At 47.0% G+C, this 27,246-nt stretch overlaps 4 protein-coding genes across 7 annotated transcripts; 2 read left to right on the forward strand and 2 right to left on the reverse strand.

The window, feature by feature from the left end:
- LOC8063129 (UDP-glucuronate:xylan alpha-glucuronosyltransferase 1) lies at positions 4,357-9,891 on the forward strand. 2 transcript variants are annotated; one of them, XM_021455563.1, is made up of 5 exons: positions 4,357-4,509; positions 5,088-5,221; positions 7,195-7,395; positions 7,559-8,193; positions 8,489-9,891. In XM_021455563.1, exons 2-5 carry the CDS (start codon positions 5,181-5,183, stop codon positions 9,511-9,513), a joined length of 1,902 nt encoding a protein of 633 aa, XP_021311238.1. In that variant the 5' UTR covers positions 4,357-4,509; positions 5,088-5,180; the 3' UTR covers positions 9,514-9,891. The 2 variants fall into 2 exon arrangements, with proteins under 2 accessions (XP_021311238.1, XP_002456736.1); XM_002456691.2 differs by having other exon boundaries at positions 4,392-4,614.
- LOC8063130 lies at positions 11,725-15,653 on the forward strand. Its single transcript, XM_002456692.2, has 3 exons — positions 11,725-13,371; positions 13,701-13,890; positions 15,141-15,653. Exons 1-3 carry the CDS (start codon positions 11,848-11,850, stop codon positions 15,266-15,268), a joined length of 1,842 nt encoding a protein of 613 aa, XP_002456737.2. The 5' UTR covers positions 11,725-11,847; the 3' UTR covers positions 15,269-15,653.
- On the reverse strand, positions 17,359-20,463 carry LOC8063131 (probable pectinesterase/pectinesterase inhibitor 51). Its single transcript, XM_021455564.1, has 2 exons — positions 19,215-20,463; positions 17,359-18,181 (listed from the first exon to the last, which is right to left on the reverse strand). The coding sequence occupies exons 1-2, from the start codon at positions 20,146-20,148 to the stop codon at positions 17,496-17,498; spliced, it is 1,620 nt and encodes a 539-aa protein (XP_021311239.1). The 5' UTR covers positions 20,149-20,463; the 3' UTR covers positions 17,359-17,495.
- On the reverse strand, positions 22,077-27,101 carry LOC8061015 (protein trichome berefringence-like 7). 3 transcript variants are annotated; one of them, XM_021455565.1, is made up of 5 exons: positions 25,675-27,094; positions 24,479-24,637; positions 23,999-24,276; positions 23,240-23,273; positions 22,077-22,884 (listed from the first exon to the last, which is right to left on the reverse strand). In XM_021455565.1, the coding sequence occupies exons 1-4, from the start codon at positions 26,502-26,504 to the stop codon at positions 23,251-23,253; spliced, it is 1,290 nt and encodes a 429-aa protein (XP_021311240.1). In that variant the 5' UTR covers positions 26,505-27,094; the 3' UTR covers positions 22,077-22,884; positions 23,240-23,250. The 3 variants fall into 3 exon arrangements, with proteins under 3 accessions (XP_021311240.1, XP_002458862.1, XP_021311241.1); XM_002458817.2 differs by lacking the exon at positions 22,077-22,884 and having other exon boundaries at positions 22,957-23,273; positions 25,675-27,092; XM_021455566.1 differs by lacking the exons at positions 22,077-22,884; positions 24,479-24,637 and having other exon boundaries at positions 22,957-23,273; positions 25,675-27,101.

A 27,246-nucleotide genomic window follows, 5' to 3' on the forward strand; every position in this document is an offset into this window, starting at 1 on the left:
ACCCGGCGCCACATCCTGGCGGGTTCCTCGCCTCGCAACGCAACGGCTACGACGGCCTCGGGCGCGTGCGTCTCCCTCCCTCCGTCTCTCTCACGTCAAGGAGCGGCCGGCCGCAGCGGATCGAGCGGTGGCTCGGCACTCGGCAGGGTGATCCCAATCAAAGCGACCGGACCGGACAGGGCTTCCTGACGAAATGGCTTTGCGCCTTTGCCAGACAGGATCACAGGGAAGCGCTGCCATCTTTCCGTGTTGATCCCACGTCGGTGTCGTGGTGTTGCCGCGAGTACAGCCACCGTCAGGGCTGAAGCTTGTGTGGGCGTGAATTGAATGCCCCCACACAGGTGGCCGCGTCCGGAGCGCCACGCCAAAGACCACGACCAGCCATTTTTTCACAACGAAAAAAAAAACTGCGAAGAGACACCTAGAGGGCATTGGGTGCTCCGGGAGACCATGCCGAGGACGCCGAGGGCGGTCCGCGGCGGACGGATGGGCTCTCCGACGCATGGCGCTCCTATACCTGGGCATGCAGCCCGAGCCCGTGAGCACGGCCCGAAGCCCGTTATTTTGGCCCGGCCCTAGCCCGGCTCGGTCCGAAGGTCATTGGGCCCGGGCTGGCACGGCACGGGCTGCAGGCCGTGCTTGGGCCGCACTTCAGGCCCGTGGGCCGGCACGGCCCGGCCCGCCAAATAACAACATTGTATAAAATAACTCATTTTGATATCTAAATATATTCTCTACATCTGTCATATGTATTTGAATGTGTTCTTTATCTATACCTACTAATAAATTGTGAAAATTTCAGTCTGCCCTAAACTTTTCTTCTGCTCCCGTCTCGGCCAGAATCCGTCTCTCCGTCCGTTTAAGGCTTGTAGGAGAGAAAAAAAAATAGAATATTTTCTAGGTTCCCAATGCAAATCCATTCCGCTAGCCTCTGCCGTCCGCTCTTAAAAGAGCACAAAGAAAATAAATTTCTTTCATCCTATATCCTATTAATTTTCTTTTCTTTTATTCTTTAATTTGGCTAAAAATTAATAAATGCATAGTAATTCATAGAAAATCTAAAAATTACAAAACAAATTTTGTTCAGCTCGACATATATAGATTCATGCAGTAAACAAAAAATACGTGCAAAGTGTTTGTCCTATTAATTTACCTTTTCTTTTATTCTTTATATCAGCTGAAAATTAATAAATGCGTAGAAATTCATAAAAAAATCTAAAAATTACAAAACAAAATTTGTTCAGCTCCACATATGTAGATCTATGTAATAAACAAAAAATATTAGAAATTTTAGTATATTTTTTTGCTAGAGATGCATGCCTATGCTTTTTAGTGTAAAATTTAAATTGTACTCCCTCCATCCCAAATTGTAAGTCATTCCAAGAATCTTGGAGAGTCAAACTTTTCAAAGTTTTACCAAATTTATATGATAAAATAATTATTATTATGATACCAACTAAATATCATTAGATTCTTCCTTAATTATATTTTTATAGTATACTCATTTTACGTTATAAATTTTAGTATTTCACTCTATAATTTTGGTCAAACTTGAAAATACTTTGACTCTCCAAGATTTTTGGAATGACTTACAATTTGGGATGGAGGGAGTAGTTATCTTGCTCCAATTTGGGATGGAGGGAGTAGTTATCCTGCATATCTCACTGATTTACTAATTTATCTAAAATTATGTTTGCTAAATAGTTTAGCATCAATTTAAGTGTGTAAAAATATAAAATAGAAACTTCTACTATCTTGGCACGATTTGTTGTTATATCATATGAACACTTCATAATTAAGCCTATGTATTTATAATCTACATACATTTAACTGATATATCATATTTTATAGGAATCCTAATCTAAATAAAAAAATAAAGCTAGCAACAAACTTCTCATGTTTTAATATAATACTATTTTTATTATTAAATAAATATGTCTCCAAGCTACATAATACTGTAAATATTAACTATCTCATACCATAGATGTCATGGTTATCAATAAAATAAATTATGGACTTTAAATTTCATAAAAAAGATAAATATAAATAGATATGTAATATTATGTCCTTATTTTTATGACCATTTGATGTTTTTTTCTCGTTGCAACGCACGGGCATATTTGCTAGTACTGATAAAGTGATGAATTGATGAATGTGTTTGAAATATGCTTTTAAATCTGTGTTTATTGATATGTTATTGTTGAACGGGCTATGGGCTGGCCCGGCCTGACGGGCCCGTCCGGTACGCAAAAAGGCCCACGGGCCCGTGCCTGGGCCGGAGGTCAGGCCCGCAGGCCGGTAAGGCACGGCCCGCAGGGCACGACGTGCCCCCTCGGCCCGTTAGGCAACGTGCCCCAGGTATAGGCGCTCCTCATTGATGAGGTCCACAACACTACTATTGCAGGAGACGAGCCGAGGAGGGGGCTGGCCGGATGAGAACGGGTCGGAGGCCCACCAGAATTCGCGTACCCCCAGCGCCTTCGCTTTCTCTCCGTTCTGGCATTTCTTTTTTGGTCTTGCGACCATGATTGCGATGGAAAATCCGTTCCTGCCACAGACGCGGTTAGGCCATCCTTGTGGGGAGTTTCACGACACAGTTGTGTATAGGAGTTTCATAGGGATGAAACTCTCTCTACTTCCATAAAACTCTTATCATCTCTCTCTTCATTAATATAGCGCCACATCAGCATATTTAATATGCATCAAACTCTAATAAAACCTCCATTGAGACTGGCCTTATGGAACGTCGGTGGAGCTGTTTAGCAACACGACCAAGCATTTTTTTTGAAATAAACCAAGCGGATTGCAATAGAGATGGCGCAGGTAAAAGCATATACCGCTGGGCACTCGCAGAAATGTGAGGATGACTAAAAAATTAAAAAAAAATTTAAGATTCCCTCCCATTAAATCTTGCGGCAAATGCATGAAGCATTAAATATAAACGAAAACAAAAACTAATTACGCAATTGGCCTGTAAATCACTGAGACAAATCTTTTAATCCTAGTTAGTTCATAATTAGATAATATCTGTCACAAGCAAACGAAAATACTACAGTAGCGAAATCTAAAAAATTTTCGCATCTAAACAAGACCTAAATTCTACTACAATCAGAATCTCGGTCCCACTGTTTTTGTCCTTGCCATAGAGCTCGAACGAGCACCGACCTCGTTTCTACTAGGGCTTTGTTTAGCTTAAAAATTGCAAAATAAATACTATAATATTTTTTGTATTTGATAAATACTGTCTATTTATAGACTAGTTAGACTCGAAAAATTCGTCTCGTAAATTATAGAAACTGTATAATTATTTATTTATATTTAATATTTTAGTATGTACCTAAGATTTGATGTGACGAAAAATCTGATTTTTTTTAAGAACTAAACAAGACCTAGACTAAAATATGACATGAAGACAGTGAGGCAATAGCTGAACTGCGACTAAAATGTCTACTGTAACCCGTGTTGAAGTTCCTGTAACAACAAAAGCTCAACTGAAAATGCTCGACACCGTACAAAGAGACTCCGCAGGAAGATTCCTCCTAACAAGTTTGGTAATAATGTAACGAGTGGCTGTACTTTACGTGTTTCTCCAGCGTGGCTTCACACTTAAAATTTCATGAGCACGTCAAGTTGATCTAACACAGGTCAATTGGTCAAAGTCGGTCAAATTAGACCACTCGCAGTAGTTTAGCCTACACGGACGGGAGATAAGTTCACCATTCTCACGTTTTACTGGGTTTTCTCCTAAGCACCCTGAGACCCAGGAAAAAGGTTTGGCACATGGTAGACTCTCATTAATTTAATGATGAGACTATGAAGAAACGACGCAAGTATATTTGGAAACCGTAGAATAACGTATATCTAGAGAGATTAACTCCTATGACTTGCACTTTGAAATTAAAGAAGCATGATACTTCCATATACGGAGCGCAGGAGTTCCATATACAAGATTCACATGACTGTCTTTGCCATTCTAGGCATGCGACACGGTTTGTACAAGAAGTAGTAACCACTAACCAGTAACTAAAAAACACGTTCGTTTTTACTACTACTACAAAGCCAGCTTTCGTCATAAGCCAAGAATGTGTCAACGTGGTCTCTCCCTCTTGCGTCAGGCATCAGCCAGCTTACGCTGCTTTGGCTAACCAGCCTCACCGACTCCGCTAATCACCCTACCCCGGGGCCCCACAGGAACCAAAGATTTGGCCACGACCGTACGCGACGTGGGCCCACCAGAGGAAACGGGGAAATATGGTTCTACTAGTAGATTACTCATGTTAAACAGAAACAGCAGCGCGCTTCCCCATTTTCATCTGCTTGCTTTTGCTTAAACCAGCTCCCCCCCTTTGCTTTTGCAGTGGGGTTATATATCTTTGCTATATATACAACTCCTCCTGCTCCACTCTTCAAGCCCACCCAGAGCTCTGTAGAAGAGGAGGAGAGGAGAGAGAGGAAGAGGACGAACCGGAGCCACTCAGCCGCCACCTCACCCCGCATCGGCCGCCTGAGGTCCGTCCAACCGCTCCTGCCGCCGCCCGTTGCTCTCGCCATTGAAGCCGTCGCCGCCTCCTCCAGCCCGCTCGCTTGCCTGCCTTCCTGCCGGCTGCCTTCCGGGTACGCGCCGCCCTGCCTGTGTCAGCCTGTGCCGCCGCCGGTTCTTGCCGTGCTTTCATCTGGTTCCGATGCGTTCTTGCTGGGAGGAGGCGCCTGATCTGTTCTTGGTGTTTCGTGTTCTTTTTGCGCTGGTGGTATGGTAGTGTGTCAGGCACCACCATTTGCTCGATTTGGTGTTCCTACGCTCCCTTTCGGCAGCAGATTTACCCCTTTTTTTCCTCTCCCTTGTTTCTTGCTTGATTTGTTGCCGTCTTTTTCGGTAGATTCGGGTTCACAGCTTTACCGCGCGTTGTTGCTCCTTTCTTAACCGACTTGTTCCCATTCATGCCCTTCATGCTTCGCCTCACGGAGATTTCCGCTTCTATTGTGTCTGGCCCTGTGTGGCATCCGGGGCATCTTCTTGTTTTCTTGCTTTAATGGAGGGACTGCGAAAGCTAGCGGATCCTGACGTGCCTCCCTTGTCTCCATTGCAGATGAGAAGCGGCGCAACCTGGGCGGTGCAAGCGTGGTCGGCCTGAGCCTTCGTCGGGGTTAACGCCGAGAAGAGGATCCTGGAGTTTAAGCGCATGGGTTCCTTGGAGGCCCGGTATCGGCCGGCCGGGGCAGCGTAAGATCTCCCTCCCTCTCGAGTCTCGATCTACCTCCCCTCCCCCTCACTACCCTCACCCTGCCTTCTGCTCACGCTTTTGAGCTGGTTCTGCTTGGTGTGGACTGTGGATAGCGTGCTAATCCAGGTTTAGCCTCAGATGCGCCATTTGCTTAACCATGTGCGGTCATGTGCTGCGTGCTGTATTGACTTGCATCTAAGCTGGTATTGATGCCTGTGTCTGTGGTGAGATGGCGACCATCCTCCATTCTGGGAGAGTGTAATCTTGCAGCAGGACTGCAGGAGGGAGTGTGTTGCGGTACTAGTGCCATGTACCCTGTACAAGATGCCGTCCCTTCCCTTCTGGTCGCTGTTCCGTTCACCATGCCCTGCCCCTCCTTCATAACTTCCCCTGATTTTGTAGGTGGCGCTGGTAGTGGTGGTTATGCCTTTATGACATCTTCCACCTGTCCGTCCGTTCTTCCTCCCATTTTGCCATACCCAGCTAGAGAAACCGGCAACAACTTCGCCCCATCTCCCCACAGATGATATGTGACTATGTGTGGCTGCTGGTGGGTCGCTATCGATGCGTTTGAAACGTGTAAATCTGCCCGTCCTCGCACTCGTCGGGATTTTCACGGTTCTCCTGGCCGAAAGTTACACTCTTTTGTGGCGATTTCCGATCCCATAATCGGATTCTACTAACAAGCAACAAAGATTTGCTGCGAGCTGAGCAGTTTCTTCTGCTGTAAAGCGCGCAGCCTGGCGTCGGTGGCCATCCATGTGCTCGCACTGCTGTTTTGCCCAAAGACTGCACCTTGTGGCAGCAGCCGTATTTAAATCCCTGCACTGCAAGCATTAGCTTCATGTGCAGTGTCTGCTAAGGCCACATTGAGCAGGTCAGCTACTGCTGCTGCTTGGTGCCTCCTCTGGCCCTGGACCGTTGAATTGCTATGCAGGCGTGCAGGTGTTGAAAATAATAGGTTTTTGTGTGCGCCCTACCGGTGATTTCAGCTATCTTGGTCGGGTCCATATGTTTGGACCAAATTTTCTTCATGATGTTTACCCTAGTACTGGGAAGAAAAGGTTTTCTTCTTCTCTGTAGCTGGGATCAACCATCCGTGCGGCTTTTTCGTTGCGTGTTTCATGGTATCAAAGAACATGGAGGGTTAGGTACCAGGCATCTTCCTGTATGCTCTGCTTTCCCAAAAGACTAATAAAGTAGAGCTCTCGACATTAACAGAGGCCACTAATTTCTTTTGGCTCCTTTTTAATTCTCAGTGCTGGGTGTGGATTTTTTTCTTTAGCCTTTTTTCCTTCTATAGCCAAATAACTTTTGTTTGATTGAGCACTTTACTCTTATAAGTGACACGGCAAGTTTTTTCTCTCAAAAAGATGTGCTCTGAATACTTTAATTTTAGTATTACAAGGCAGTACTGTCAGGTGCGGCCACATGTCATTGGATTCATCTCCTCCCAAGCGAGAACATTAAATAAATAAAGATCAATGCAATCTTCTAGGAAAGTTAAATACCAGCACCAGTACTACTTTAGTTTTACCTTTCTAGAACTAAGATTACGAAGTAAAAAGCTGGGACCAGGTTTTCTTACCTCGGACTAGTGTTATCATTTCAACAATATGGCTGTAATTATTTTGGCATGGTCCTGCTGAAAAATATGTATTGCTAACTTGCAGTTTAGGTAAAACACAGTGATCACATGAGCCGAGAATTGCACTTATTTCTTCAGCAATTTACCATGTGTAATTTTTCTCCTAATGTAATTCTGTACTCTATCATCATAAATGGTTTGAACCTACATTGACTTCCATTTTGTGATGACTGCCTTTTATCCAAAGACAGTTGTATCACAAATCAAATATCTTGTTTTTCGATATCTTATTTTTTGGTTGATGATTAGGATTACTAATTGTTGTTAAAATACACGCATTGAAGAGTTTGCTGTCCTGACATTGTTTTCTCTCTACCTTTTCAGTGAGGACACAGCTAAGAGAAGGACCCAGAAAAGCAAAAGTTTCAAAGAGGTTGAAAAATTTGATGTTTTTGTGCTGGAGAAAAGTTCAGGTTGCAAATTCCGATCGTTGCAACTTTTGCTCTTCGCTATCATGTCTGCTGCATTTCTAACACTCCTATACACACCATCTGTGTATGAACATCAGTTGCAGTCAAGCTCTCGGTGAGTATACCTGTGCGCAATATCCAGTAATGCAGTAGAGAATTCATGATACCTCCCCATTAGTTCATGGTCTAATGTTTACGCGATTGAGCCTTGAAGTTTTTAATATAACAGTACAATGTCTATTTATGTGGTGCTTATGCTGTCCATGATGCTTTTGCAGGCTTGTCAATGGGTGGATATGGGATAAGAGAAGTTCTGATCCCCGATATGTATCTTCTGCCAGCATTCAATGGGAGGATGTGTATAAAAGTATCCAAAATCTGAATGTTGGTGAACAAAAGCTCAGTGTTGGACTCCTGAATTTTAATAGAACTGAGTTTGGCGCTTGGACACATATGCTCCCAGAAAGTGATTTTTCAATCATAAGGCTAGAGCATGCCAATGAAAGCATTACCTGGCAGACTCTGTATCCTGAATGGATAGATGAGGAGGAAGAAACAGAGATACCATCTTGCCCTTCGCTTCCAGATCCAAGTTTTCCAAGAGCGACACATTTTGATGTTGTTGCTGTTAAGCTTCCCTGTTCTCGTGTGGCGGGTTGGTCAAGAGATGTTGCAAGGCTGCATTTGCAGTTGTCAGCAGCAAAATTAGCGGCAGCCACAACAAGAGGCAATAGTGGAATCCATGTGCTGTTTGTGACTGATTGCTTCCCAATTCCAAATCTCTTCTCTTGCAAGGACCTAGTGAAACGTGAAGGCAATGCATGGCTGTACAAACCTGACGTGAAGGCTCTGAAGGAGAAGCTCAGGCTGCCTGTTGGTTCATGTGAGCTTGCTGTTCCTCTCAACGCAAAAGGTAAGTTGACTAATGTATCAAGCTTGTAATAGTTTCCCATCAGAAGATGTTCATTATTTCCCTAGTCTACCACTCTACCCTACTGCACATATCCAAAAAAAAAACGAATAATTGCATGCATAAACTTCTCAACACCCGTTACAAATAATGCCGCATTGCAACTATCGTTTCTGGAATATGTTGGTGAGACAGACTAGTTTGCTTTAAACTTGTTGTAAAAAGAAACTCAAATATACCTATTCACTGTCTAAGGTTTTTTTCACCTCAATGATGAACAATTTCCTTTCTTCTGCAGCACGACTCTACACAGTAGACAGACGCAGAGAAGCATATGCTACAATACTGCATTCAGCAAGTGAATATGTTTGCGGTGCAATCACAGCAGCTCAAAGCATTCGTCAAGCAGGATCAACAAGAGACCTTGTTATTCTTGTTGATGACACCATAAGTGACCACCACCGCAAGGGGCTGGAATCTGCGGGGTGGAAGGTCAGGATAATAGAGAGGATCCGGAATCCCAAAGCTGAACGTGATGCCTACAATGAATGGAACTACAGCAAATTCAGGCTATGGCAGCTTACAGATTATGACAAGGTTATTTTTATTGATGCTGATCTCCTCATACTGAGGAACATTGACTTCTTGTTTGCAATGCCTGAAATCACTGCAACTGGGAACAATGCGACACTCTTCAACTCCGGAGTGATGGTCATTGAGCCTTCAAACTGCACATTCCAGTTACTGATGGAGCACATCAATGAGATAACATCTTACAATGGTGGTGACCAAGGATACCTCAATGAGATATTCACATGGTGGCATCGGATTCCAAAACACATGAATTTCTTGAAGCATTTCTGGGAGGGTGATGAAGAGGAGGTGAAAGCCAAGAAGACTCGTTTGTTTGGTGCTAACCCACCGATCCTCTATGTCCTTCACTACTTGGGCCGAAAGCCGTGGTTGTGTTTTCGGGACTATGATTGTAACTGGAATGTTGAAATCCTGCGGGAGTTTGCGAGTGATGTAGCGCATGCTCGCTGGTGGAAGGTGCACAACAAGATGCCCAAGAAGCTTCAGAGCTATTGCCTTCTGAGGTCAAGGTTGAAGGCTGGGTTGGAGTGGGAGCGGCGGCAGGCTGAGAAAGCAAACTTCACTGATGGGCATTGGAAACGGAACATAACTGATCCGAGGCTGAAAACTTGCTTTGAGAAGTTCTGCTTCTGGGAGAGCATGCTATGGCATTGGGGTGAGAACAAGAACAACTCGACGCAGAACAGTGCAGTGCCGGCAACACCTACTGCGAGCCTGTCGAGCTCATGAGATTTGTTGTAGATAGCTTCGTTGAGAGTAGTATACCGGATACAAAACTTCCCAAGCTCCATACATACATAGCAACAGCTCTGTAAAGGTAGCTATGTAGGCCTTTCCCCCGAATGACTATACTTTTGTTCGCCGTCACAGCTGCGCCCTCCCGCTGCTTTCTGATGGTTAACAATTCTTTTGGTTTTTGCCAATAATTCGTCAGTATAGGCTGTTTTTTTTCCCTCTCTGGCTTGAGTCCTGTCCGGGTCTGTTGCTTCAAGTCCCATGGGCTATTGCTTTGCAGTACGCCTGGTTTGTTGTATGGTGGTTGAACAGTTTCAGTGATAAATCTGGAGTGATGCAATATCAGATTGCTGACCAGCGAACAGTGCATCATGTTGGCATGAATATGATGGCGTCGTTTTTTATGCCGTAGTGAAGTTGGATTAGCTTGATTGCTAGGGACCAAAAGGATATTATTTGAGTGCTGTTTGAGATGAATGAACCACCCTGACTTTTGAGTTCTTTGTATGCAGCATCTCGGTGTTTCTGGTCGTGTGCCACTGCCACGTAACCATGGACGCAATGCAAGCATTCAAATGCCGTGCCTCCCTGTATCGTACTGATATAGAGCAAGCATCATTGCGTCCATCGAGAGGTTCGGCTGGGTGCACATTGCTGTTGCGCCAAAGAACGAGATGCATCATTGCCCGGATCCATGATCTCGTCATGTTCACTTGCAGTCTTTTGCAGCTCATCAGCCTTGCTCGCTTTTTCCAACAGCAGCACACCTAAAAAGCACAGGCTGTACGTGCGAGCTCGCTCCAGCGGTGCCATCGCTTCGCCGAGACACTGTACATACTCCTGATTGGAGTCCTTTCCCTTGCCACTCACGATTGGAGTAGTTGGATGGTTGCGTTGCAAGTGACTGGGATTAGGTTTTTCTCCTCGTTCGCCATTAGAAAACCAGAGAAACGCGTCCAGATCTGGTTAGTTGCAGTACAAGTAGAGGTGCATACAATACACAGAAATGGCACTGTTCCTGCATCTCTAACCACTATTCTTGCCATACCCACGAGCGTCGGCGTCGTCGGCGGCGTCGCGTTGCGAGCTCGCGCTCTTTTTTATGCCGCCCTGCCTGTGAGCCATCGTCCAAGACACTCCGTCGTGGTCCGTACCGCGGTGTACTACAATATTGTTTGGGAGGGACGGGTTCGAGGCTCGTACGTACACGCGGCGGCGGTGGTAGCCCCCGGCCCCGGTGTCTCTGCCTCGGCCAGCACGAGCGGGACGCGGCAATCGAACGCCACCGTTCCCGGCGTCAGATACGCATGCAAGGGCAAAGGGCGGGCATGCCGGCATGGGCGGCACCAGGCATGGACCGACCACTGCACTCGGTGGCATAGGGTTAGGCCAGGACAGGACAGAGACCACCGCGCAAGGGCCGGCGCCGCGACACGCGTCGACCTGCGTCGGACGTTTGTCGCCGCGCTGCCAGCTTTTGAGCTTTTGACCGGGCAAAGCGAGAGCCTGCCAAGGGACAAATTGAAGAAAGAACTGGTCGCGGCGACGCTGCGGTGGTGTGGTGGGGGCACTGCGCGTACGACTGTTGGAGTACTACGAGTGTTCACGGCTCGTGCTCGTCTCACGACTCACCTGTTCCGGCATTGCCGTTGGCAACGAGGAAGGCGTGGACCATTCACATGGACACGTCGTGCTCAGCAGGGGGGCGAGGGCGAGGAGGAATCCAGCGCATGGTTGGTTCGCCTCTCGCCGTCACGCACGCGGCTGCGGCGCCGCGCCTTGTCGCCGGTGCGGCAACAGCGACTAGTCCGGGTCCGGCTGCGGCGGCATGCGCCATGCGCCATGACCCAGGGTTTGCGGTCGCGGCTGTGGCTCGGAAGTCTCGGAACGCGGCGTAGGATGGGGACTCATGGCCCGAAGGCCGGCGCAGATTGCGGCTCCTGACGCGGACGTGAGTGGGCCGATACGGCAACGGTGAAGTAACAGGGTGTTGCTAGGGCCCAACCGCCACGCGAAGCCCAAAGTAGCAAACCTTGGCATCCATTTCCCCTGAGCTGTCGACCCTTAAACAGCATCAATGCGAAGATTTTTGGACCCTTAAACAGCATCAATGCGGCCCAAGTCCACGCATCGATTCCACGTTTCAATTGTCCTGGCCCAGTCCACTTTTGCTATTCTAGCGGGCCAAGGTTTTGGGAAAGAAGTGTGGCAATATGTGTAATTGTGCAGTTCATCAAAGGGATTTTTTTTTTCCGGTCCTTGTTGGCGAACCTTCCGCATCCTTCCATCCCGTTCCGCAGACACACCTTGCCGCGCCCGCTCGAAGAAATGCTCCTCCGCCACCGCCACCACCTCCACCTCTTGTCACGCCCGCGCCGCTGCTTCCCTCTCGCCGCCCTGCGTTGTGTCGCCATGTCCTCCTCCGTTTGCCCCTCTTCCTCCACCTCCACCTCCGCGGCCGCGGACTACCACTGCCGCACCAAGCACAGTCCCACCGCCGGCTACGCGCGCGGTCCGGGCCGCCTCGACTGGGCCAACCAGCCCAACCCCTTCCTCCGCTTCTGCCCCGCCCCGCAACTGCCGCTCCCCAATCCGCCTCCGGTCGCCCCCGTCCCGTACCCTGCCCTCTTCCACTCCCCGCCCCCGCCGCCGCAGCCGCTCACCGTCGACTCCCTCTCCGCGCTGCTCTTCCACTCCCTCGCGCTCTCCGCCTGGAAGTCCGCGGGCCTCTCTACCTGGTCGCTCCGCGTGAACCCCAGCAGCGGCAACCTGCACCCCACCGAGGCCCACCTGCTCTTCCCGCATCCGCGGGAGGCCGACCGCCTCGCCGTCGCCCACTACGCGCCCCGCGATCATCTCCTCGAGGTCCGCGCTACCGCACCAGTTGGGGATCGTTCCGCGATTCTGTCTGCGCCGGGGATGGCGGTCCTGGCGCTATCGTCAATCTTCTGGCGAGAGGCGTGGAAGTACGGGGAGCGGGCGCTGCGGTACTGCAATCACGACGTGGGGCACGCGCTCGCGGCGGTGGCGGTGGCCGCAGCCACGCTGGGTTGGGACGCGCGTGTGCTAGACGGGCTGTCGGACGAGGACCTCGGGAGGCTCGTTGGTGTGGACAAAGGGAGCCCGGCTGCCCCTCCGGAGGGGCTGCCTGACAAAGTGGTCAAGGGTAAGGCGCCATGGGTGGAACGGCAGCATCCAGATTGCGCTGTTCTGTTATTCCCGGCGGGGTCTGAGCCTGAGGTCGACTATGGCAGAATGAGTGAGGCGCTAAGGGGGTTTGATGGGCTGGAGTGGGTGGGGAAGGCAAATGCACTTAGTAAAGATCATGTGGTGTGGGATGTGATATACAGAACAGCAGAGCAAGTGAAGAAGCATGGCCCTGCACTCGGGGAACGGTTCTTTGTGATGCCATGGCAGAAGAGTCCAGCCTTGTCCAATGGACTGTATAATGAATTAACAGTGCAAGAGGTAGTGCGGCAGAGGAGAAGCGCGGTGGACATGGACGGCGTGCATGTGATGGGAAGGGATACGTTTTACCAGATGCTGATGCACTGCCTCCCATCAGGGGAGGTTGGATCAGGCGAGCGGCAAGGGCAGCAGAGTGCCCTGCCATTCCGTGTATTACCATGGGAAGCAGAGGTGCATGCCGCACTATTTGTGCATCATATCTCAGGGCTGCCTAAGGGGATGTATTTCCTTGTCAGGAATGAGGAGCACTTTGATGCGTTGCAGCATGCCATGAGGCAGGACTTTGAGTGGGTTAAGCCAGAAGGATGCCCTGATGGCCTCCCACTCTACAGGCTGATGAAAGGGGATTGCCAGAAGTTTGCCATGCAGGTCTCGTGCTTTCAGGTATATGGAGATGTCAAATGGTGTTGTTTCAGGCTATTCATTTATAAATTACACTTAGCATTTGCTATGCACTTAGACATACGATGTCTAGATACATAGTTAAAGCAATGTATCTAGGAAAACCAAAACGTCTTATAATTTGGAATTGAGGTAGTATTTGATTTGCTTTATTATTTATGCTGTTGTTTGCTGTGCTCAGATTTGCGCATTCCACCATTAGTTATGTTGTTTATCCTGCTATATTAACCATTTGAAACTAATTTTAATATTCCTCTTTTAAATTTCCCAATTGATTGTGAATAGTATTTATCCTCTTTTTTTATATACAGGAAATTGCCTCCCATGGGTGCTTTAGCCTTGGGATGATTGCTAGATTCGAGCCCGTGTTGCATGAGAAAGGTGAATGGATGTATCCTCGTTTGTTCTGGGAGACTGGCATTCTTGGTCAAGTGCTTTACCTCGAGGCCCATGCTGTTGGAATATCTGCCACAGGAATTGGATGCTACTTTGATGATGCTGGTAAGTTGAGCTGCGATTTTAATAGCTCAATCATAGTTCCGTACTTTGTTGGTTAACCATGGAGGCATTGTTTTTATTCAGCAATGATCCTCTTACATTAGCTGATATAGGTGCAGGGAGTGTCTACAAATGGTTAAGAACATAATATTTTTTTTGAACACCATTCAATTTGCTCTAAAAAAACTCTCATGCTGTACACAACATGGAGGTGCAAATCCCAGTTTTTTTATTGAGCTTTGCAGTTTGTGAACATTAAAGATCTGGTAATTAGAAACGAGATAGAAAGTGTTTTAGATGTTAATTAAGTTTCCTTGTAGGCATATATGACATAGTTAACATAAGTTTCCTGGGGTTAAAGGGTGTTTGTTAGATTCTGAAGGATCTTTTTGTATCCTTTTTGAATCAAGCGAGAACCAAGAATAATGAATTACTCTTGCCATAACCCAGAAGTTGCATACATTGTCTATCTCCTTCTTCTACCTTTAATCCCCTTAAAGCGATGCTATCTGGTTTTCCTTAGCCTGGTGTGAATTAACACTCACAATAGAGAATGAACTAATTATCATGTCCTGAAACAAAATTGGTTTACATGCCCCTATGCACCCAACTCTGCTGTCTCACCACTAGGTGTCATCAATTTCTACACATTATGTCAATTACACCTATTTCTCAGAAATTTGATGAAAGACAAATATGTGTTAATGCTTGAGCACATGACTATGCTCTAATCATGTTTTCCTAATAGTTCAGCTGTCCAGCTTAATAATGACATCATCCCAACTACTCAATTGATCAATTCTGTCATTTAATATTTTGTACAGTGTTACATGCAAAATGTTTAGTTTTTTTGTTCATGAAAAACATGGGTTGGCTACATCTTTGCAGCACATTGCTCGATTTTCGTGCAAAAGTTGATTGCTCATCTTCACTTCTTGTCATCATGAAGCAAATGTCACTTCTGATTTATGATGCTTGTTTTTTTTTTTCTTAATTATAATCCATGATGACATCTTGAATAACGCCTTCTTGTCATTATTTCTCGAAGTTTCAGACAGCAGTGTACAGCTAAATGCAGGCTAACATGGCTGTCTGAAACTCTGAAACGTCAATCATTATTGACCTGAGGCAGTAATATTCTCCATATTTCCAGTCAATTCAGAGAGTTGGCAATAGTTTAACCATCCACTGATAGCTTCTAATTTTCTCGATTTTTTGTGTAGATTCTAATTTTCTAAATCTTTTTTGTGTAGTTCACGAGGCACTTGGCTTGAAAGGTTTGGAGTTTCAAAGCCTGTACCATTTTACAGTGGGCGCTCCTGTGCTTGACAAGAGGATAATGAGTCTCCCAGCTTACCCTGGTCCCGGAATTGACGCATGATTTTTGCCTAGTATTTTCTGTCGACAGATCATCATGAGAACAGAGCAACCTGACTATTTCATTTCATGTATAGTGGCATGCTTGAAATGTACGCATACCCCCGGTAGTAGCCAGTATTTTTTGTAGTGGTTAGTCAGTATGATCTTATGTTGCACCAGCGTAATGTTGGTACAGTATGTTCGGATGTTCCAGTGTGCGATTATTCTGGTCCTCAACCAGAGTTTTGTATCCACCCCACCATCTTTACTAGAATAACCAAGGTGTACAAAATTGTAGAACTAGCTATGTAAGAAGAAAAATCAGGGGACAAAGTGTAAATCCTTTTGCGGCTATACAATTGAAGCGAATTTCTGCATGTGCAGATTGGTTTCTGCCCAGGTCCAAACCAGCTGGCGTCTGTAAACTGAGGCCTTGTTTAGTTTCAAAATTTTTTTAAGATTTTTTATCACATTGAATCTTGCGGCACATGCATGAAGCATTAAATGTATATAAAGAAGATAACTAATTGCACAGTTTACTTATAAATTTGCGAAATGAACCTTTTGAGTCTATTTAGTCTATGATTGGACAATAGTTGTCAAATAAAAACGAAAGTACTACAATAGCAAAATTTAAAAATTTTCGCGAATTAAACAAGGCCTGAATGTGTGAATCTACCTGCTTTCTTCATTGATCCCTGTATTTGCTTTTGACGTCTTCTGAAGGGAATTTGCCGCAGTACGTGCTATAACTTCAAATATGCCTTGCCCTGGTTTTGTATATACATTCCATGGGAATAGAGTGATGAAACATGACACCTGAAAAGCTGCCACTTTTTTTTTTGGGACAAAGACTATTGTATATATATTGATTAAGAGAAAGCAGTAATTGCTCGCAAAAAAAAAAAAGAGAAAGCAGTGATACAAGACCACCTATTAAGGTGATTGTGAGAAACAAGAAAGTCCTCCAAAAACTTACAACAAGGCCATCAAGGCCGAGGTGGAGCTTTGTTGGCGGCCCAGATTGCTGGTAACCTGTGAGACGCCGAGGCGGAACCGAGGAAGGACTTTGTTACAGGCCCTGTTTGTTTTAGGCCTTGTTTACTTCCAAAATTTTTTGCAAAATAGAAATAGTAGCACTTTTGTTTGTATTTGATAAATATTATCCAATTATAGACTAACTAGGCTCAAAAGATTTGTCTCGTCAATTCCGACCAAACTGTGTAATTAATTTTTATTTTTATCTATATTTAATACTTCATGCATACGTCTAAAGATTCGATGTGACGGAGAATCTGAAAAATTTTGCAAAATTTTTCGGAAACTAAACAAGGCATTAGTTTATCTGTCAGTGTTTTTTTGTCACAAAAAGTTAACAAACAGTATTTTAAGAATATCTCAGCCGTTGATGTAGTAGAAGCTTGTCAGAGTAGCTAATATTTATTTTTCTATAAATATAGTTAAACTTTTTTCTTTAGGACGGAGTAGTACTCCCCGTTACCTCCACACAACATTTCGGCTCTCCTGCGGTCCTGCCTCTTTTGTTATCGACTTCTCGAGTCATGGCGCATGAATGCATGCGTCCGTAAGTGGGTAGGCGCCGATCCACGACACGACGGTGACTCCCCGAGCTCCGACTCATCTTGGTTGGGTGGTCGGGCGGCGGCGCACATGCGGCGATGGAGGGCGCAGCTGCAAAGGCAGCCAGTGATGCAGTGCTGGACCGCCACTAGCGGCGAGGCGATAATGTTGTTTGCCAGCACCTGCTAATTGCGGAAGCCGCACGCCGAGCCTATCTGCCTGTCATCTTCGTGCTCTACTCCTCCACATCACTCTGCCATTTCGTCCAAGGCCTTGTTTAGTTCCCTAGAAATTTTGCAAAAATTTTTAGATTTTCCGTGACATCGAATCTTTAGACGTATGCATGAAGTATTAAATATAGATAAAAATAAAAACTAATTGCACAGTTTGGTCGGAATTGACGAGACAAATCTAATAATATTTATCAAATACAAACGAAAGTGCTACTATTCCTATTTTGCAAAATTTTTTGGAAGTAAACAAGGCCTAAGCCACTCCTCTCTTGAGGGCTGAGGCCACAGACACTAGCGATGTTCTTGTTCATGGCGATCGTTATCGCGGCAGACTGGTTTTATTCGTGTTCAACGTCAGGAAGCACCGTGTCAACTGTTTGACACGATTGCTACATTCTCTACTACTACAGTTATTACACGATACGGCAGTACTACCTACACTTTTGGTATCCACTCGTGCCCCTGTATGAAGTTGGCGACGCTGTAGGCGTCGACGTGTTCCTTGGGCACCTTGCTGCTCCACGCCACCCTCCGGCTCGCCGCGCCGGCGCCAGGTCCGGCGCTGTCGTACTCGCCGTAGTAGAGCGTCTTGAGCGCGAAGTCCCCGTTCCACGGCATCCACCCCTGCGGCTGCACGATCTCCGCGAGCGTGCACCCGAGGTACACCGTCCGGGAGTACTCCTTCCAGGGACGTCCCAGGTACACGTGGTGCACGCCGGGGTTCTCGCGGTACAGCGCCAGGAACTCGTCGCTGCCGTTGACGGCGCAGCGGCTGAGGACGATCCCCGTGGGCTGCGCCGGGTCGGTGCGACCCTGCGCCGTGACGGCGTCGTTCTCGCCCTTCTCCGGCCGCAGCTGCCGGGGCAGGACGACCAGGGCCGTGTCGTGGAGCACCGTCGCGGAGTTGCCGAAGACGAAGTCGACGGTGCCCGCGACGCGGCACCGGGTGTAGAACTGCCGCATGGCGTGCGCGTACAGCGTGTCCTGGTGACCCAGCAGCTCCACGCCGTCCAGCACCGTGCGGTCACCCGTGGACCGGAACGCCACCGCCTGGTGCGCGTCGGGACCCGCCGTGTTGGCGATCGTCAGGTCGCGCGCCATGAACCCGTCCGCGAGCACACCTGCACCACGACACGACGACTTGCCATGAATCAGTGATGGCTGATGGGAGTGCACGAGCACGACAAAAGTTGAGACGGCGGATCATTAGGCGAGACACGACACGCGGCACACGGCTTTCCGTTTGTGGGGCCGACCAGAGCACGGGAAAGTTGAGTGTTTGCGTAGCCTAGGACTAGGGGCAGGCTCGTGACGCTACGCCGCATTGTCGCTTCCCGGCACGGACCACATGCATTGCTGCCCACATATACAGTGAACTGAGCTTGCTACGGTCGGAAAGTGAATCCACCATTTGGATTCGCCAGTAGTAGCACTGATTGACTATCATGAAATGAATTTGTTGGTAGACATTTACTGCCAGCAGTTATCAAATCATTATTTACTCACATAACAATAACAAATATATATTAAGCAGATTGATTGCTTGACACAAACATTAGAGGCGCTGCTTCTCTGTTTCGAGGGCTAAAAATGCGGTCCCAGCTGCCTAGTCAAAAAAAAAAAAAAAAACTTGCAGTGTGCGCCGTGGCCTAAATAAAGGCTAAAGCAACTTCACCACTGGACGTGTCTAGAAACAACTTTTATGTTTATATAGGGTCACATTTGAAAAACGAAGAGCCACAAAGTATTTGGACAACTTCAATCTGGTGAGCTGAAACTTACGTACAATTGTCGAATTATGTGAATGCTAGTGCTAGCCAACTAATCCTTCACCAAAAAACCGATCGTACGCTCACTTGGTCATGTGCCAAATGCCGGACGGCAACGTACAAAGCAAATCAAACGTAGGGCTGCGTCACAACTCACAACATCTAATCCACGGAAATCGTTTTCGGTGCGGACAAACGGCTACCTTAATGCTCGGGTCACGAGATCGCATTGCATTGATTCCATGCAAGCACACGCGTACGACGCCGAAGAGTACGCTGTCATCAGTGTAGTGTAGACGTACTTTTCGCATCACAGGAAGGAACTTGTGAAAAAAAAAAACAAGAGAGAGAGGAAGGGGGCTGAAATACGCGTATTCGTACGCACCTACGGTGGCAGTGTTGAAGGTGGACACGCCGGACGTGTCGGCGTTGAGATTGCCGGTGATCACCGTCTTCCCAATGCCGTCGCCGACGAGAACCACGTTCGTCTTCTCCCACGGCACGCTCACCGTCTCCTTGTACACCCCTTCCTTCACGTGCACCACGAACGCGCCGTCGCCGTAGTCCGGCGCGGCCGCCACCGCCTCCCGCACCGTCTTGTAGTCGCACCCGGCGCCGCACACGGTCGCGTTCGCCGGCAGGCCCTTGGGCACGCCGAGCGCATCCACGTCGGCCGCCTTCGAGGCCGCGGCGGCGGGGGGCGGCCAGTACCCGTCGCGCTCCGTCTGCGGGGGGCGCCAGAGGGACGTGTCGTCGCCGTACCGCTGCCGCGCGGCGAGCATGGAGATGTAGTTGCTGTTCACGGTGATGGTGGCGTCGAGGTAGGCCATGGCGTCGGAGATGGTCCGGGAGAAGTTGACGTACTTGTACGCGGACCAGCAGTCGTAGAGGTGGAGCATCGCCGTGGAGGCCGAGATCAGCGACGGCGACGGGGACGGCGAGAGGCGGTGCGAGGACAGCGCGAGGAACGTGAGGCAGTTGGTGGCGGCGGTGGTGAGGTTCACGTTGGAGGAGGACGCCAGCACGGACTTGGCCGTGGTGACGGCGGGCGGGAGGCGCGCGCGGAGCGTGGAGAGCGTCGCGGCGAGGAGGTCGGCGGTGGAGGCATCGGATGCGGCGCCGGAGAGCGTGGAGACGCAGGCCGGCTGGAAGCGGGTGGCGTTGCAGGCCAGGAGGGCCGCTAGTGGCGCCGAATCAGAGGACGCCGGGGCCGGGGACGGGGACGGGGGACGCTGGCGATGGTGGCGGGAGGAGAGGGAGACGGGGAGGTGGAAGAGGACGAGGATGAGGAGGGGAAGGAGTCGAATTGCAGGAGGCATTGGTGATGGTTAGACGGCGTTGTGTGGGCGCGCGACTGTGATGAGCGGAGTGGCTACTGGACTGGACTGCGCGGCGGCCGGGGTGGTTATATTGCGGATGGAGAAGGGTTGAATGGTGATTTTGACTAGTGCAGATGTAACGGAACGGAAGGTAGGGAGGAATGTCTCCCGGCTGTGAATCGTTCCTGATGATTTCCATTTTTTTTCTTGATTTGAGTAGATAATCTGGGGACTATGATCAATACTACAAGGCCCAGTCTAACGATCTGTTTGGATCTGGGTGCTAAAAATTAAAGCGGTGTTTGGTTCCCGCCACGTGTTATTGTCCATGTTTGATTCAGTGTGTAGATGCGGCAGCCCCGGCTTTTCCTAATCTAAAATCTCGCTATAGGTGTGTTGGATATTTTTTGATGTTGCAAAGTGTGGCGACGACAATCCGCATGGCCTGTTCCGGCGCCGAACCAAACACCTCATAGCTAACCACATCTTCAATGGGAGTTCCATGACACAGTTTGCAATCCATTCATATTTTGGAAACAGTGCATAGGAGTTTCGTGGGGATGAAACTCTCTCTACTCCCGTGAAACACTTATCATCTCTCTCTTCATTAATATAGCGTCGCATCAACATATTTAATATGCATGAAACTCTAATGAAACCTCCATTGAGACTGGCTTAACAATCTATCTAGATCCTCATAATAAGTTCTGCTAATGTCTTACCTACCACCCAGCTAACAATTAGATATTAACTAGTTCCTTCTAACTAACACAAATAATAGTTAGCTAGATGGGTCTAAGCAGGGCTATAAGCTTTTGCTACTACTCCATCATTTCCAAATTATAAGCTTTGGCTACTAGTCCATTATTTCCAAATTACAATTTAATTTATCTTTGGTGTAAAGTTATTTTTCTACCTTTGACTAAGTATATATAAAATATCGGCATCTATATTACTAAATTATTCCTAAAGACACGTGTTGATTGCTTATTTATTTGAAATTGCATATGTTAATGTATTAAAAAAAAACCACTTCGCTAAAAAAATAACTTAAAACTAAAGTGAGCTATAATTTGGAGCTAATTAGGGAATAATAATTGTCTATGCCTACAAAGTGGTATAGATAGAATCTATGATTTAAATCGCAGCTTCAAAAATAAATTTTGAGACAAGGCATTTCTGGGGGTGAAGATTTTCATTATAGGTTATCTTCTAAATCCCTTTTAAGGATTCAGTGTGCATCTACTCGTTGAGCATGATTATCATGAGCATTTGTACAATAAAACTCTAGTTTGCAATGCTATATGTTATGTACAGCCGAAAAACTTGTATTTTTATGTAATATAAGGGACAGTTCAGTAACTGCTCTATCAGTCTGACAATTGGGCCAGTCAGTCAATAGAAGTCGTGCGCTATCTTTATATTTGTGATCATATAAAATTTCATTCTCTCACTATCATATAGATATGATTTCAACAAATGATACTATAGATATGTATTAATATCTTTTTCTATTTTCAACTTATGCATGCATCAATATCTCACAAATTGCAGGAACATTCTCTCTCTTATATCATTTGATCTTTATGGAACCTTGAACCATACAAATATTTTTCATGGCTTGTCAAAAAAAAATCATGGGGCTATACAACTTTTCGAACACTTAGCCAAACACATTAGTCTCTTATAATCGTGTTGTCACTAAAATTCATCAAAATTGTTCATCTTTTTTTGTCATACCCACAAATACATGACGCCCCACCATATACTTCCACCTATACGTATAAATCTGTGTCTTGTATTACTAGCACATAACCCCACCGTCATCACTATACATACACGACCCCATAATCATTGCTGACGATAAAAAAATGACACATCAATAGTTATGAGCTTCGAATAAGATTTATAAGTCTCGGCAAAAAAGATATTCACAATGGCTCTTTTTTCAGCCTACCCAATCTCGAGTTAAAAACAATCTATAAGCTCAAATGAACATGGCCAATTACTTCTTAATTTGGTCTTATTTAGCATAGTTCTTAGTGCTTTTGGCTTTTGCTACAATGCACGGAGGAGCTAGAGCTGATGAAGCTAAAAATAATGACCTCATCGACTTTAAAAAAAAACATTTTCTTACTAAAATACGGAGGAGCTGCAACCAGGAACGGCTACTAGTAAACGGAGGAGCCGCAACCGGAGACGGCCAGAGCTCCGGCGAACGTCGACGGCACGGCAGGGACACTGCTAAATTGCACAACCATGCACGCCAGAAAGCACTTCCCCCCTTGCACTGTCTGGTTGCCACAACGGTCCCGGTGCATTGATAACCTGACTAGTCAATTTGGCGCGATAGCTGCCGCCTGCCGGTTTGGAAATGGACGAAGAGATACGGCGACGGCCGACAGGTTGACAAGCATATATTACCCTCGCACCGTGGCCTGCTGCCACATAGCAATAGCGGCATAGGCAGAGTTTGTTTGATCTGTCATGTGAAGGAGGTTCTGCCAAGGAAGGTCCAACCGTCCAAGAAGCTCTTTACCCACGCCCCCACGGGATAATGGCATAGCATGGCCGCGGAATGGAGGGTGGTTTTTCTCAACCCCCCGTGAGGTCGTGAGGACCAAACAGAAATGGTCGGCGCACCGGCCACAGGCTGAACTGAGGACAGGGGAGCACCGGAGCAGGCGCTGATGCAAACGCGCAAGCCCACAATGTTCTTTCTGCCTTTAGTAAAAGCTGAAAAGGAAGACAATGGACAAAAGACATTGCATATTTATAGCTGTTTCTTTTGACGATGTGCCTGATGAATGAGAATGCAAAAATTACGTCATGTGCATAAAAATTGAATTTCCGAAGTTTTGCAAATGAACTGTTGTTACATACAGGTTGCCACTTGTGATATGCTTCTATGCCTAAAAAGAGCCAAAACAGGAAATGTCACAAAATTCTATGCCTCAGGAGATGTGCAGACCTATGTGACCGAGGGGGGGAAAAAGGTGAACATAACACAACTTGGGGGAAGATGCTGCTGCCCACAAGGATTCTTGCAGCAAAGAAAAAGGAAATTACGAAGCGGGGAAAAAAGGTATACCATGTCAATAGTCAGCTAGCCGGCACTCGCCAACCTGCAGAATCAGACAGCGAAAAAATCAGATCACCACCATTGAACCACATCATGGTTCATCAAGCAGAAACAAAAGGCAGATATGCAATATAAAGCTCTATCGAATTCTGTGAGTCGTTGATATAGATGGAATTTACTCAAATATACATTTTCTGGAAGCGTTACCCGGATAACTTTTCTTTTGCCATGTAGCTTTTCTTGCATACTATCTAAGAAAGAGTACAGAGACTCTTGAACTCAGGCTAAGCGAACATCACATGTGCCCAGCTAAAACACCTGGGAATTCCATTAGCGAGCACCCATGCCACTCTCAACTCTCAAGGATAGAACTCAGGTAGTCAGGTGGGCTGGGAATTCATAGTGAGCCCCAACCAGAATAACATTGCCAATGAGTTTCGAAAGGCTTTATTACTTATGCATATAGATGCAGTTTCTCTAATGTTCAAAGTATTCAGTTTTGACCCTTCACAATTGCCAAGGACAGATCTGTGAATCAATTGAGCATGATACTGTAGAGGAATCATGGCGGCAGTAGGCATCACCAAATATGTGTGTTTTGCATTACATATTACAAAGCTCAGCATTTCCAGATTACATCCCAATTAAAAATGGCTTGTAAGATAAAACAATTCTATGCAGTTACAAAATATTTTACTTGGATGATTTAGGAACATTTTTATTATTAAAAAAATGTCATATAAGAATGTTTGTAAATAAGGAACTCACCATTCGTCAAAAGGTGGGAAAATACAAGCTCATTCCAAGCATCTGGAACTCCTGGAAGGCACCAGTGGCTGCAATCAAGTATGGTGTTAGGATGACTCCAAAGGCCAATATGAGCATCACTTCTAAAGGCCCCCATCAAAGTCACATTTAGTATGGTCACAGGGACACTCATATTTGCCACAACACCAGCAAGTATATCACCAAATTCTCTCCTGTCATTTCCATTGGCCTCAGTTGTAGGTTGTTCTGTTACTTCACACACCTTTTGATTCAAGCCACTGTAAATGTGAAAAAAATCACTGAGTATATACTTTCTCGAAATGACCTGTGCACATTTGCTTTTCGAATACCCACAAAATCAAAATGTAATACCGAGGATGTAGTGATCTATTCATTTATATCTTCATTTTGAATTGCACTTACTCCTAAAATGCAATAGACAAGAAAGTAAAACTTCTTTTGTATGCTAGAAAAACACACCTCCAATGAGACGGTTCATATGTACGGAAGAATACTCGGGTTCGCCTTAAATCAATTCTCTCTTTCACCCATGACGCCCAAGTTTCCAATGCCATTTTGAAAGCAGCATTAATGGATGTTCCCAGTTTAAGCACACCTCCAGCCTCAAAATAGCAACCCCTGTTGCAAAGATCGAGCTTGAAAATCAAACACAAATGAAGTTGTCTTCAATGCAAATCAAGAAATTACAATGGATTACACCTTTATAATAACAATTCCACTACTCAGTAGCTACCCTACCAAAGCTAAGCACTGAAAAGACAACAAAAGTATAGTTTCAATATCGTCCCCCCAAAAAAGACACGTTTATTACTGTGTTGTGAATTGTGATCTTAGCAACATGGGCACACAATGTCCCAAAAAAAACATGGGCACACCAATAAGCCAAAAGAATACAAGAAAAGAACAAAATGCCAACTGAGAGAAGCACTAAGCTTTACTTGGTAACAAATCAGATGACTGAAGTTTGAATATCAACCCCCCCCCCCCCCCCCCCCAAAAAAAAAAGAACGTTTATTACTATGTTGTGAATTGTGATCTTAGAAACAAGGGCACACCATCTCCCAAAAAAAACATGGGCACACCAATAAGCCAAAAGAATACAAGAAAAGAACAAAATGCCAACTGAGAGAAGCACTAAGCTTTACTTGGTATAGTCAAAATCATAAGGTCCACAGCCAATATTCAGACAGAGACAGAGACAGAGGCAGAGGTATCATGAGATGACAAGAGGACCTAACACTCTTTCATGTTGCTATGACTTCAAGGAACAACTGAACTGATACGACATCAGCTCTCAAGGTAAACACATCGAACTGGCAACCAGATTTCTAAATATCTATCCTCAGTGCTTCACTACCTTGGCTAAGAATGCACCTCACATTGACTCATGATAGGATAAGTGTAACTTTGAATTCTTGTGAAAAACTACAGTCTATCCCCTTTAATCCTGTAGAGCTCCTTAGAAATTCAGATAGGAAGTTAGGAACAATGTGCTAGCTATCTGAGTTGCCTTGAACAAAGCATCAATTTTCATGGACTGTGATGAGTGAAGGGATACATGTTGGTAACAAATCAGATGACTGAAAGTCAGCTAGTTATAACATAAAAATTAAAGAAGAACAAACCGTGCTACGAGTTAAAGTAAGAAAACTCACATGTCAAATAATTTGCTGGCAGTCCACCAATGCCCTGAGTTGAAAATAAGAACATCTGAGTTTGCCCATTTCTGACTTAAATCATCCAACTTATCAAGCTTGAGGATGGCACGGACCCTTCTGCGCCCATGACGAAGCGCAGGGATCTGCTGCACAAGGAAAACGGACCGGAAGAACTCCACACTGAGGTTGAAGGTCTCAAATCTCACTCCTAAAAACCGGATTGTCTTTGAGATCTGGTTGCCATTAACCTCATAAACCGTCTGTGGATCATCCACCCCTGTCATGAGCATGCAAATGAAGGACTCCCACTGCGTTCGGCTCATGGAGTCCCCCACAAACACGACCCTCTTCCCTCTCAGCCACTGCAACAAAGCCCGGGCACTGAACCGCGGCAAATCGCATCCCCGAGGCTTCCACCGCCACTTGAGGTACTCGGTGTCCTTCCTCCCATTGGCCAGGCAATTGAACCCCCTCTCTGCAAACGGGCACTGCGAGCTGTTGTACAAGGGGTGCCCCTGATCCGGCACCCAGACGCCGTCGAACACGTCGCAGGACTCGAGATTCTCGCCGCCGGCAAACTCGGCGACCACACGGCCCCGACCCAAGTACCGGAAGACGTAGAGGTACAGAGCACAGGAGAGCACGAGCGCGACGGAGGCCAGGAAGAAGGCCAAGACGACGCGATCGAACGACGGCCCCGACGGCGCCGCCGCCGCCCAGTACCAGTTCCGGTGCGCGGCTCCGGGCGTCGACACCCGCGGGCTCCCGACGCCGCCCCTCGCTGTGAGCCGCGCGGATGTGCTCCGGCTAAAGCTTCCGCTCACCATCTCCCGTTCTCCGCCGCAGCCGCCCGATCTCCCATTCCAGAGCTTCCCTGTTGCCAAATCGGCTTGTAACCAATTCAGGGCAAAACTGTGTCCAACCAAAATCTCTTCGAATCTCGTACCCGCGGCTTCGTCCCAATTCAGGAAGGCCGATGGATATCCTGCCTCCGGATTCAAATTTGTCCGGCGGATCGACTCGGATCGATCCGCACGGCTCCAATCCAAAGCCCGCGCGCAGCTCTCGAAGCCTCGAGATCAGGGAGCTCTGAGCCCGGTCGTCGGAAGACAAAGACAACGACAACGACAGGCGATGCAGGGCACCAGGGCAGATCAGGCACTCACCGAACTCCGGCGACCGGCGGTCCTTTCTCCCGCGATCGCCGGGGCGGGCCGCGCTAAGACCCTAAAAAAGCTGGCCGCAAAAACAGAGCTCTCGATGCGGCAGCGCCGCGCGGCGCGTTGCGACCCGCGTTTGGAGCGGTGGTGAGGTGAGGTGAGGTTTCGCGCGGCGCGGCCAAGTCCGTCCGAGGAGGTGAGGCGAGGCGCGGCGACTCTCGCGGTGGTTGTGAAGGGGATGATTTTAAATATTTGCTGGTGAAAGTGGTGACCCAAAGGTGTTTTATGAAACTCTGATTCGGCCGGAAGAGCTGCTAGTGCTTGTCACTGGCATGCGGGGAACGGGTGTCCGTGGGGCCCGCGTGGCGGTGGCGGAGTGCGAGGTGAGCCGTGTGGGACGCCCTCTTTG

This window comes from Sorghum bicolor, chromosome 3 (genome assembly GCF_000003195.3).
Source record: "Sorghum bicolor cultivar BTx623 chromosome 3, Sorghum_bicolor_NCBIv3, whole genome shotgun sequence".
Taxonomy (NCBI): domain Eukaryota; kingdom Viridiplantae; phylum Streptophyta; class Magnoliopsida; order Poales; family Poaceae; genus Sorghum; species Sorghum bicolor.

Coding starts and splice junctions, on each gene's coding strand:
- LOC8063129 (XM_021455563.1), top strand. CDS start 5,181: ATGGGTTCCTTGGAGGCCCGGTATCGGCCGGCCGGGGCAGC. Junction 5,222..7,194: donor TATCGGCCGGCCGGGGCAGC/GTAAGATCTCCC, acceptor CTACCTTTTCAG/TGAGGACACAGCTAAGAGAA. Junction 7,396..7,558: donor CAGTTGCAGTCAAGCTCTCG/GTGAGTATACCT, acceptor ATGCTTTTGCAG/GCTTGTCAATGGGTGGATAT.
- LOC8063130 (XM_002456692.2), top strand. CDS start 11,848: ATGCTCCTCCGCCACCGCCACCACCTCCACCTCTTGTCACGCCCGCGC. Junction 13,372..13,700: donor TGCAGGTCTCGTGCTTTCAG/GTATATGGAGAT, acceptor TTTTATATACAG/GAAATTGCCTCCCATGGGTG. Junction 13,891..15,140: donor ATGCTACTTTGATGATGCTG/GTAAGTTGAGCT, acceptor TTTTTTGTGTAG/TTCACGAGGCACTTGGCTTG.
- LOC8063131 (XM_021455564.1), bottom strand. CDS start 20,148: ATGCCTCCTGCAATTCGACTCCTTCCCCTCCTCATCCTCGTCCTCTTC. Junction 18,182..19,214: donor CTTCAACACTGCCACCGTAG/GTGCGTACGAAT, acceptor GTCGTGGTGCAG/GTGTGCTCGCGGACGGGTTC.
- LOC8061015 (XM_021455565.1), bottom strand. CDS start 26,504: ATGGTGAGCGGAAGCTTTAGCCGGAGCACATCCGCGCGGCTCACAGCG. Junction 24,638..25,674: donor GCCAGCAAATTATTTGACAT/GTGAGTTTTCTT, acceptor TCTTTGCAACAG/GGGTTGCTATTTTGAGGCTG. Junction 24,277..24,478: donor TATGAACCGTCTCATTGGAG/GTGTGTTTTTCT, acceptor TCACATTTACAG/TGGCTTGAATCAAAAGGTGT.